Raw genomic sequence first — 12,217 nt, 5'->3', positions numbered from 1 at the left:
CCTAAGACTTACCACAGGGCAGGGCACCCTGACTGCTCTTTGGACTGGAGAGGGAGGGGGAGAGGAGTGCGGGGAGGGGGAGAAGAGTGGGAGGAGGGGGAGAAAGGTGGGAGGAGGGGGAGGGAAATGGGAGGCTGGGAGGAGGCGGAAACTTGTTTTTTTTTCTTCCTTTTCTCAATAAAAAAAAAAGAAAGAAAATCATCTCTTGTGAGATGTAGTTGGACTTGCTCAAATCCCAGCACTCTGGAGGCACAGAACAGTCAACTCTGAGTTCAAAACCAGCCAGGTCTACAGGATTTCCAAGCCAACACAACCCTTTTCCATCTACTACACTACTTCTTCTCTAGACTGGGATGGACCATGGATCTAGTCCTTAGATCATCTCTACAGACCTAGTTACCCTTGGCTCTCAGCACTACCAGGGATGCTACCACCGCTTCTTCAGGTCAGACTCGTTCTATTTGTTTGTCTATAAATCTATCTATCTATCTATCTATCTATCTATCTATCTATCTATCTATCTATCTTCCTATCCATTCATACATACATATAGATTATGTCTGTCCTTCTGTCTGTCCATTCGTACATCCATCTGTCCATCCATCTATCTATCTGTCTGTCTACCTATAATCTATTTTTTCTTTATTAAGTTTTCCAAGAGAGAGTATCTCTGTGAACCCTGGAACTTGTTCTATATATCAGGCTGGTCTTGAACTCACTGAAATCTGCCTGCCTCTGCCACCTGAGTGTTGGACTTAAAGATAGGCCAAACTCATTCTAAAACCACGCATTTAAAATGAAATCCAAGTGAGTCTTCTGTCAATCTCAGAGACAAATGAAACCTGCCAGAATCAAGTTTGAAGGTGGCAGGGTGTCAGCACAAAGGACCTGGCTGAGACAAGAAAGTCAGAGGAAAGCAGCTCCTGGCTCCCAGTACTGAGCCTTCCTGCACAGTGGCAAGCACCCAGGTTAGGACCCTCTTACTTGTATTCATAAAAACACGTCCCTGGGTCTAAGTTGATGTCAACCACCTCTGTCTTTATTACTGGATGTGACAGGATGCTAAAACATGTTTTGTGTTCATTAATACAGCCTCATGTGCCCATTCCTGGTTTTAACTTTCTCATTTAGAGATCTTCTTCTTTGATGTTAATAATTAACCAGAAAACTAATTTGCCCAAACTCTTCAACACAGTTTACTTAAAAGTAGCTCTAAGAAGGTTGAATCCCATTGGTTTATGCCAATTCAAGCCATGGACCTTTGGGGAGCACTTTGCTTTTTAATTTTCCTGAGCAAAACTTGGGGACAAGAACAAACGTAAGTAAAATGGACCATATTCATTTTCCTGGGTGTCTTAACTGTGGTGAGTGAAAAGGAGACTCAGAGCCGTATCAATTTGACAATAACTGTTCTCTCCTAACATAATGAGTGGGTAGTCTCAGCTGACCGTGATAGCCGTGGACACGTCTGGATTTGGTGAGCAGCTAACAACACTGATCCCATGAGACGGATACCGTTAACAATGACACAGATGATTATTCATTTACTAGTCAGCAAAAGTGCAGAGTGAAACCGAGATCATCAATTTTATTGGCAGTTATTTCCTACTTGTACTTGGTGCTTAATTTGTGCTTTTCTTGATCTAAGTGCAGATAAGCTGGTGTTAAGTCAACTACAGTGATCTTATAAAACCAATCATCACAAACAAGCATAACTTCATTTTAATAATGATGTATAAGAATATTTTATAGTGGGTCATGATGTATTTGCACTATAGAAAAAATGAAACACTATGTTTGTAATAACATCTACATCATGAACAAATTTTTCACAATTTTATTACTGCCAGAATCCTGTTCTTATAAATACTGTGATCATCTTAGGATTGGCAGTTAACCGAATGCTTCCTCACTGAACTTATTCTTCTCTGTTGTTTGTTTTAATATGAGGTTTCACAATGTTGTCTAGGCTGGTCTCCTATCATATGCCCATGTGAACCTCTGCCTTCTGCCCCCCGCAAGCTGGTACTCTAGGCCTTTGTTAGTAAGTAGAGCCTGCTCAGTCCACATATGACAGGAAATCCAGACAAAAGTTACTGGTCAAAGGTCACACTGCTAGAAGAGAGGACTTTTACTGCAGTGTCCTAGTTAGCACATCAATTCCCCCTGTCTTTGTCACAAATGCATCTGTGCAAATACAAGTTTAAAAAACGTGGGCTAATACCATAAGCTTGCACAGGCATCTACTCTGATTTCACTGCAAGACCACACTCACCCCACCACCTTAGCTACCTTTATTATTCTGTTTTAACAGACAAGCAATTGCAGCTCAGGGACATCCAGATTATACCCTGGGACCTGTACCCTCATGATTCTTGCCCAGGGGTCTGCAGAATTCTCCTGCTCTACCCCATTGGCCATGCTATGAAAGTCTTTCCTCTCTCCGAGACCATGAGGACATGTGCCATGGACAGCACAGTAGTTGATCACTTTGACTGATTCAGCACATTTTTTGATTCTCATCCTAGTTAGGTTTCTGCCACTATGACAAGAGACTCGACAAGGCCACTAAAGAGGAATGAATTGCGCTCAGATGTCAGAGGTTTTAGCCTACCACCCCAGGAAGGGTGTGACATCCAAGACAGCTCCTATGGGGCAACTCAGGAGTGGAGAGAGAATGCTTGCTCTCAAGCTCAACCTCTCCCAAAGCCTGAACCCCATTGCACGTGGTGATCTAAGTGATGTTGTCATATCCACATTCATGTGGATGGCATCCCCTAGTTAACCCTCCCTGGAACCAGCATAGGCACAGCTGGCCAGATGTATTTGCTAAGCTCTGAGGCATTTTCAGTCTGAGAAAGAGGACAGTCAAGCCAACTGTCATGACATCTACTTTGTAATGTGTTCTGAGGGTGGGAGAAGATGTTTCTAGAACTTGAATTCTATCTGAAGAATCAAATAATGAATGGGTAAGTCTATGAAAATTAATGAACCAAGGAACTAATGAATGAGCCAATGAAGGAACTAATGGGCCAATGAGGAATGAATGGGCCAATGAGGAATGAATGAGCCAATGAAGGAACGAATGGGCCAATGAAGGAACGAATGGGCCAATGAGGAATGAATGGGCCAATGAGGAATGAATGAGCCAATGAAGGAACGAATGGGCCAATGAAGGAACGAATGGGCCAATGAGGAATGAATGGGCCAATGAGGAATGAATGAGCCAATGAAGGAACGAATGGGCCAATTACTGACAAATGAATATGAAGGCAGTATCTAGAGTTTAAAGAAAGCAGCAGGATAGCTCATAGACCAAAGAGCTTTGTATATGACTATGGACTGATAAGATTCTTCGACATTGGTGATGTGCATATAGAGCCTGGAGGAAAAGAGGGGATGCAGTGCATGTGTCTGCAGAAAAAAAGCAGAAACAACCCTAGTGATACCTTCCTGTGCAGATTCAGCGGCCTGAGCTTCTGAGAGTGCAGAGAACATACACAAGAAGAAATTTCCTCTCATGCGAAGACTGTTTTACTGATGCCCCAATATGGACCAAAGTTTTTCTAAAGGGAAGCTCCTCAACCAGTATTTCAAAATATGTATTTGTTTGTGTGTGGGGGGTACGCATGCCCATTAAAGGACACCTAAAAAGAGTCAGTTCTCTCCCTCTCCTATGTGGGTTTCTGGGATCAAACTCAGGCCATTGGTCTTGGTGCCTTCAATCTCGATTACTGCCTTTCTAAATGGACACCAACATCTTTGCTGTTTCTGGAGTTCAATTACAACCTGTTTCATGATGAAAAGTTAAGTTTTCCATCGTAATAAATTTTGACTTTCAAAATATAATTTTAGTTTGATTTTTTTAAACACGTGGTTTCTCTGTGTAGCCCTGGCTGTTCTGGAATTAACTCTATAGAGTAGGCTGGCCTCAAACTCAGAGAAACACCTTCCTCTGCCTCCTGAGTGCTGGGATTAAAGACATGCGCCACTACTGCGTAACCTATGTTTTTAAAATTAATCTTCAGTGAAAGAAAAAAATATCCAAAGTATAAGAAAACATGCAAAATGAACAAACCTTTTCTTTTACTGTTTGAACAGCTTCATCATTTCAGCACCCAAAGTCTTCCGGGTCAGAGCATCTGAAAATGTTGTAATTCAAGCTCATGGCTACACTGAAGCATTTGATGTGACAATCTCTATAAGAAGTTATCCTGATAGAAAAGTGACCTACTCTTCAGGCTGTGTTAATTTATCTCCAGAAAATAAATTCCAAAACTCGACACTATTAACAGTATGTACTGATTGTTTGGTTTTTTTTTTATGTGTTTTTTGTAAAAGTTGTGCAACACTTGAATTGATAAAACTGTAGTCGTTACTGTTGCTCCATAGCTGTGTGGTTGTGAGATGGTAACAGGGAGAGTGATGAGTGAAACGCCAAACTCTGTGCAGAAAATTACATTTGATTTTGAGCCAAGTGTGCCATGTACACATCCTTAAAAATAAACTCTTCTCTGTGAAAACGTTTGGAGATGAACAGGAAATATCTTGAGGGGAAATTAGAAAAGGGGAAGTTCTAACTGAATGTGCACACGGGCTGTTGAGTGTTTGCTAAAGCTCAGTATTCCCCAGTTGTACACAGAGTTCCCATGTTGGGGGACTGCTGACTGCTGCAGCCAGAAACTCTCTCTGGAAACACACAAGGGTAGTATGGACAAACTGCTTAAATAACTGTCATTCATTGAGAAATATTAGTTCAGACTGGTTAGAAACTTCTTTATTTTGCGCATGTCCATTTAAGACACTAATGGGTTTCATAAAGACAACTTCTTGCACATGTGTCATGTTCTTTGACTGTATTGACCACCTTGTTGTATTTGTCACTCTGTTGTATTATGAGCGGCCGGGCTGTGTCCTGCCACCCGGCTAGCTTTACCCAAAATAATTACATGGAAACTGTATTCTTTTAAAGACTGCCTGGCCCATTAGTTCCAGCTTCTTATTGGCTAGCTCCTACATATTGATATAACCCATTTCTAATAATCTGTGTAGCCCACGAGGTGGCTTACCAGGGAGGATTTTAATGTGTGGCTGTGTCGGGTGGGAGAATCATGGCAATTCCTCACTCGACTTCTTTTTCCCAAAATTTCTGTTTTGTTTACTCTGCCTACCTAATTTTCTGTCCTATTAAAGGGTTGAGACAGTCTCTTTATTTAACCAATAAAATTAACACAAAACAAAAGACTCTCCCCCATCACTACCTCACCCAACCTCATCCACTCTCCCTTTTCTCGTCTCCTCTTATTTCACGTGTGTGTATATACACAATCTTTGTGTCATGTGTGCACAGTGACAGAAAATGCGCAGTATTTGCCTTCTGAGTTCTGCTTCTTTCACTTTCTATAGAGACCTCCCATTGCATCCATTTCCCAGCAGTTTTGTCCTTTGTGGCTGAATAAACTCCCCCATGTTTATCGCATTTGCTGTGTCCACTTAGCTGTTGATGGACAAGCAGACTGTCACTGTAGCCTAGGAGTCATGAACAGTGCAATGATGAGGATGATGAATAGTGCAAGCCTCTCTCACCACGTTGGCTTTTATCCCTCGTCAGAGATTCCCAATTGCTGCAGCTGGGCCAGAGGTAGCTCTATATTTAGGAACTCTCACACTGGTTTTCCTGGTGCCTGCACCAGTTTTCACTCCATCTAGCAATGCATAAGGATTCCCTGGCCCTACATCTTCCCCGGCATTCTTGGTTTGTTACCGTTCTCAATGATAGCTGTTCCTCCTGCAGTGAGATGGAATCCCAGTGTCATTGGCGCTTTCCAGATGGTAAAGATGTCAACAGATTTCCACATGTCCACCAGTCCTCTGTGCTTCTCTGCTTATGAACTGTGTGATCGTTTCATTAGCCAATTTATTGCCTAACTTGCTTGGACTTTTGTTTGTTTTAGTTTTAGTACTTAGTTTTAAAAGTTCTTTATTCTAGAAATAATTTGTCTCAAAAATGCTAACATTTTATTATAATGTCAGACTATGAAGGGATTTTGGCAAAACTAATTTTCAATTATTGTTCCTATAGTGGTTTTAGTTAGTTTTGCTGTTTGGTTATGTTTATAAGACAGATTATTACCATGGATAGACTTGAAAACAAGATCTTCCTGCCTCAGTTTCTGTAGTGCTATACTGTGCTATTATTATTATTATTATTTACTGTTTTCCAGACAAGGCATAGAAAGGAACAACCTAGAGTGGGTGAGAAAATTGCCACCTTCGTAGATACAGTGCCATTGCCAAAACTGTTGATCTGACTCCAACAAGACAATCTGACATACAAGATAGTAATCGTAATCTAGCTTTGTCTCGTCAGGAAATAGCTATGTAGACCAGGCTGGACTTGAACTCACAGAGATCTGCCTTCCTCTGCCTCCTGAATGCTTGGATTAAAGACATGCACCATTACAGGCTCATTATCATTTTTTACAATTTCCTGTTAATGGGTATTTGGCCTACACGTGTATTTGGGCACCACAGCATGCAATAACAGAGGAGAGAAGAGGAAGTAGGATTTCTGAAACGAGTCAGGTGATTTGAGCTGCCAGGTGAGTGCTGGGAACTGAATCTTTGTCCTCTGGAAGAGCCACCAGTGCTCTTAACTCCTGAGCCCTGTCTCCAGGGTCTCTTTAAAATTATGCAATGCAGAAGCTCAATTTTGCAGCCAGGTGGTGATGACACACGTCTTTAAACCCAGAACCTGGGAGGCAGAAGCAGGTGAATTTCTGTTAGGTCAGGGCCAGCCTGGTCTACAAGAATTAGTTCCAGGACATCTCCAATGCTACAAAAACAAAAACCTGTCTCAAAAAAACAAAAACCAAGCCAAATAAACAAACAAAAACCAACAACAAGTTCGATTTTGGTCTTACAGTTTGCAGTGGTTTTTCCTCTACAAGGTCAGCACGCTTTAGGACTTCACAATCACAGTTTCATACCATGATGTTTGTTTGTTGTTTTTCAGATTCAGAACAAACAGTTGTCTGAAGGACAAAGCTCATTTTCATATGTGTATTTGGAAGTCGTGTCAAAGCATTTTTCAAAATCAGAAAAATGGCCAATCCTCTCTGACAATGGCTCTCTCTTCGTCCACACTGACAAGCCTGTGTACACTCCGCAGCAGCACGGTAGAGTATCTGATGCTTCTTCCAAGGGAGAATGACATAAAGATGTGGAATTTTGAACATCTGAAATGGAGTGTAGACCAGTTTCTACCTAACTCAAGAGAAACTCAGATCCTCATGACTTTTATATTTTCACATAGCATTTTCACTTGTAATTAATAATGAAATTAGTAAATTAATAACATAACCAATGATTACTTTATCTGTCCTGTCAGAGAATTTATTCATCAAAAATAGAGAAGACATAATTGCAAATACAATTTTGGCACTGCAAAATAATTTATCTTAAGATCTTCTTTGTAAAACAATCTTGAATTCAGTAGCTAGTCACTCAGATGGAAAAAGAACCCCTGTGTAAAGGTTTAGACATCTGGCAGAGACTAACATACATCACAGAGGTGCCCAAAAGCTGATTGTCCACGGCGAGTCACCTGAGAAAGTGTCTGTTGTGCATGGTTTCATATTCATAGTTTTCCTGTTGAGGGGAATGGCAGGAAAGACACTGTGACTGAGGAAAATCTACATTTCCCCTTATGAATTGCAAATAAGATATAGGAAAAGTCAACATTGCTTGGAAAACCTTCTGTCTTTCCCCCTGCCACTTGCCATCACTGGACAATTAGAGATGAATTTAGGGAAGATGTACATTGCAGGAAGGAGCAGGAAGGTTGTTCATTCATGGTACTTTGGTTGCCTGTTTGACAGAGACAAGAGGGACTGTCATGTTTTGTTTTGATGTTTAATTTTGTGCAGAGCAGAGACCTTCTAATTTTGGTGGAAGCTGGTGATGTCCATGGTGAGGTGAATGGGGCTTATGATAATCAACACATTCAGCAGGGTCACCTATTATGTTGGCTTACTAAGGAAAGACCTAGACGGGGTCAGGATGTTGTCGCAAGCTCAGACAGGGAGTCATTGCCAGAACTGTTGATCTCACTTCAACAAGACGACTTCTTATATGAGATAGTAGTCTCTGCCTATAAGAACAATCTAAAGTCTTTATCCTACTGACGTATTTAATGTGAAGACAATTGAAGGATTATTAGCTTAAGTATCTTAAAATAAAGTCTTAGTCTCCAAGGCTTTCTAGGGTAAAGGACCTTAGAATATTGTCCAGAGTCCTGCAGTTCTGCACAGCCTGTGTCCCACCCTCTTTCCAAGGTCCCTTCTCTGCTATGTCCCCCCTCAGCTGTGGACTCAAGTTAGTTGCTTTTTCTAATACTTCTCACGCACATGGAGGTGGATGCAGTGTTATTTCTGCATGGTACATTTTTTATCTTTTTCTTTGACTCAGTAACTCTTGCTAATAGCATCTGCATACACGGATCCCTTCAGGAACCTGCAACTGCAGCTTGGCCTGCCTCCCCCAGCACATTTTCTCTCTCTCCTCCTTGTCAGTGCTCGAGATAAGTCCAGGGCCTCCTACATCCCAGGCAAGCGCTGCAGCACTTAGGAACTTCCCCAGTCCTTCTTTTGTTCTCTCTAAATCCAAGGGCCTGTGTTCTGCAGCACCCAGTGCTCCAGGGAACCTAGATAACTGTGTTTCTCCTCTCCTAAGCATCAGACGGCATGCATATCAGCCTTGGTCACCAATGTTTTTTTTTTTTTTTTTTTTTTTTTTTTTTTTTTTTTTTTTTTGTCAGCGCTACCCTTTGATTCTAATGTATATTTGCTTATTTACTTATTTATTAAAGATTTCTGCCTCCTCCCAGCCACCGCCTCCCATTTTTCTTCCCCTCCCCCAATCTGGTCCCCCTCCCTCATCAGCCGGAAGATCAATCAGGGTTCCCTGCCCTGTGGAAAGTCCAAGGACCACCCACCTCCTTCCAGGTCTGGTTAGGTGAGTATCCAAACTGCCTAGGCTCCCACAAAGCTAGTACATGCAGTAGGATCAAAACCCAGTGCCATTGTTCTTGAGTTCTCAGTAGTCCTCATTTTCTGCTATGTTCAGCGCATCCGGTTTTATCCCATGCCTTTTCAGACCCAGGCCAGCTGGCCTTGGTGAGTTCCTGATAGAACATCCCCATTGTCTCAGTGTGGGTGTACCCCTCGCGGTCCTGAGTTCCTTGCTCGTGCTCTCTCTCCTTCTGCTCCTGATTTGGACCTTGGGATTTCAGTCTGGTGCTCCAATGTGGGTCTTGGTCTCTGTCTCTTTTCATCAACTGATGAAGGTTAATATCCAGCAGGATGCCTATATATTTTTCTTTTGGTTCACCTTCTTATTTAGCTTCTCTAGGATCACGAATTATAGGCTCAATGTCCTTTATTTATGGCTAGAAACCAAATATTAGTGAGTACATCCCATGTTCCTCTTTTTGGGTCTGGCCTACCTCACTCAGGAGAGTGTTTTCTATTTCCATCCATTTGCATGCAAAATTCAAGAAGTCCTTGTTTTTTACTGCTGAGTATTACTCTAATATGTATATATTCCATACTTTCTTCATCCATTCTTCCATTGAAGGGCATCTAGGTTATTTCCAGGTTCTGGCTATTACAAACAATGCTGCTATGAGCATAGTAGAGTATATACTTTTGTTGTATGATAGGGCATCTCTTGGGTATATTCCCAAGAGTGGTATTGCTGGGTCCAGGGGTAGGTTGATCCCGAATTTCCTGAGAAACTGCCACACTGCTTTCCAAAGTGGTTGCACAAGTTTGCATTCCCACCAGCAATGGATGAGTGTACCCCTTACTCCACAACCTCTCCAGCAAAGGCTATCATTGGTGTTTCTGATTTTAGCCATTCTGACAGGTATAAGATGGTATCTTAAAGTTGTCTTGATTTGCATTTCCCTGATCGCTAAGGAAGTTGAGCATGACCTTAAGTGTCTTTTGGCCATTTGAACTTCTTCTGTTGAGAATTCTCTGTTCAGCTCAGTGTCCCATTTTATAATTGGGTTGATTAGCCTTTTACAGTCTGGTTTCTTGAGTTCTTTATGTATTTTGGAGATCAGACCTTTGTCAGTTGCGGGGTTGGTGAAGATCTTCTCCTAGTCAGTGGGTTGCCTTTCTGTCTTAGTGACAGTGTCCTTTGCTTTATAGAAGCTTCTCAGTCTCAGGAGGTCCCATTTATTTAATGTTGTCCTTAATGTCTGTGCTGCTGGGGTTATACGTAGGAAGTGGTCTCCTGTGCCTGTCTGTTGTAGGGTACTTCCCACTTCTGTTCTATCAGGTTCAGTGTGTTCGGACTGATATGGAGGTCTTTAATCCATTTGGACTTGAGTTTTGTGCATGGTGATAGATGTGGATCTATTTTCATTCTTCTACAGATTGACATCCAGTTTTGCCAGCACAATTTGTTGAAGATGCCTCCCTTTTTTCCATTGTATACTTTTAGCTCCTTTATCGAAAATCACGTGTTCATAGGTTTGTGGGTTAAAGTCAGGGTCTTCTATTCGATTCCATTGGTCGACTTGTCTGTTTTTATGCTAATACCAAGCTGTTTTCAATACTGTAGCTCTGTAATATAGTTTGAAGTCAGGGATGGTATTGCCTGCCTGCTGCCTGCCTCCAGACGATCCTTTTGGCCACTCTTAACTCATTGTCTAGCACAAAGCAGTAATTGCAAATAAGTCATGGCTTCAACAAACAGATTTTATTGCTCTTGTCTCTGATACACTAAGAGCCGCCACCTGGCTCTGTGTACCTACATCCATGAAATGAAAAGAAGGAGAAAATTAAGCACGAATCAGCTGCGAGACCCACAGTGCTTAGAGAGTGTAGGCCTCACAGGGCTTGGTGGTGGGTTTCTGTGATCCCACAACCAGGGAGGCTGATGAGAGGAGGTTGGGAATCACAGGCTAGCCTGGGCTATTTAGGAAGGAAACCAAGAGATGTGTTTCCAGACAGAGTGCTTGCCTAGGATGTGCAAGTACCAGCAGTTCTGCAATGTTGCCTCTATTCTTTAATGAGGGGAGAACAATCACAGGACCTGGGCCAACAGATACAACAAAATCACACGATCACAGCATATCACAGGAAAAGCTAATTTGGAGCCTTACTAGTTTTCATAAGCAGGAGAGTATATGCTATCTGAACCAAACATTAGTTTGTCCCTTGACCCTCCAGCCCTAATGTAAGGCAGTATCGTATGTTCTCATACAACCAACTCAGAGCTCACTTCTTGTTATGACAAAATTCCTAATAAAATGTGGTCTAATTACAGAAATAACTAATTTTATACTATGCACATGTTTCCAGCAAGTTGAACATAAATATTTTCATAAGTTAGCTTTTGTTTTCACTATAAGTAAATCTCAATAACTTATGTTAAAATGAAAGAATGTTTAGGAATATATATGTTTACCAACAACTTTCTTCTAAATATGAGTTTTTCTCTAGGGGCTACAATTAGTTTTGAACAAGATTTATCTCATTGAAAATGTTTTTAAAAATATATTATTAATCTTTGACAATGTCACTCACTATCTTAAATCATTTTCACCCTGATGATGTTTGTTTCAAAAATTAGAATAGTCCTTACTCAACAAGGTTTTTGATGATATCACTTCTTCTGCAGTAAAGGTTGGCGTCCTTTCGCTGGGCGATGCCTTGGAGCCAGTTACACGGGAAACTGTCTTAACTTTCATAGTAAGTATGTGCTTAGTCCTGTGATGCTTCCCTCACAGATGGATGCACCAAGCAGGGCTGTTCCCGTGCGAGAGCTTTCTTGTCATGAGCAAACTCTTCCTAAGCACTTGCTTACAGTTCTGCTTCTCCATCTAGAGTTCAAGCAGAGTACCTCCTCCCTGCACAGCATCATCTCCTTACAACCCTGGCCTCCAGTACTGTGGCCAAGATAAATCTCTAGTTTTTAAAAATTACCTGGTCCCAGGTATTACTTTATAACAACCAAAAATGACCTAAGGCAGGCACGTTTCCTTATTTGTCTAAAGGACCCTGAAGGATCAGAAGTTGACAAGGTCCAAGGAAACAATCTTACTGGAGCTGTGTCTTTTCCTGACTTCCAGATTCCTTCTAACCCCAAGTATGTGAAAATGTTGTTAATAAGTCATTTTCTTTTTTTTTTTGATAGAAATTAT

The 12,217-nt window shown here is 41.5% G+C and overlaps 1 protein-coding gene across 1 annotated transcript in view; it reads left to right on the top strand.

The window, feature by feature from the left end:
- Positions 1-1,181: 1,181 nt before the first annotated feature.
- LOC101987654 (complement C5-like) overlaps positions 1,182-12,217 on the top strand; it is a 15,715-nt gene continuing 4,679 nt past the window's right edge. The window contains exons 1-5 of the mRNA XM_005345996.2: positions 1,182-1,318; positions 4,102-4,294; positions 7,016-7,178; positions 11,695-11,765; positions 12,071-12,162. Of these exons, the coding sequence (XP_005346053.1) occupies positions 1,239-1,318; positions 4,102-4,294; positions 7,016-7,178; positions 11,695-11,765; positions 12,071-12,162 (599 nt within the window). The 5' untranslated portion in view covers positions 1,182-1,238. The remainder of the gene's footprint in view (positions 1,319-4,101; positions 4,295-7,015; positions 7,179-11,694; positions 11,766-12,070; positions 12,163-12,217) is intronic.

The sequence above is a fragment of the Microtus ochrogaster genome, chromosome 4, assembly GCF_000317375.1.
Source record: "Microtus ochrogaster isolate Prairie Vole_2 chromosome 4, MicOch1.0, whole genome shotgun sequence".
NCBI lineage: Eukaryota > Metazoa > Chordata > Mammalia > Rodentia > Cricetidae > Microtus > Microtus ochrogaster.
The sequence above is the reverse complement of the archived record's forward strand: the minus strand, read 5'-3'. Positions and strand labels throughout refer to the sequence as shown.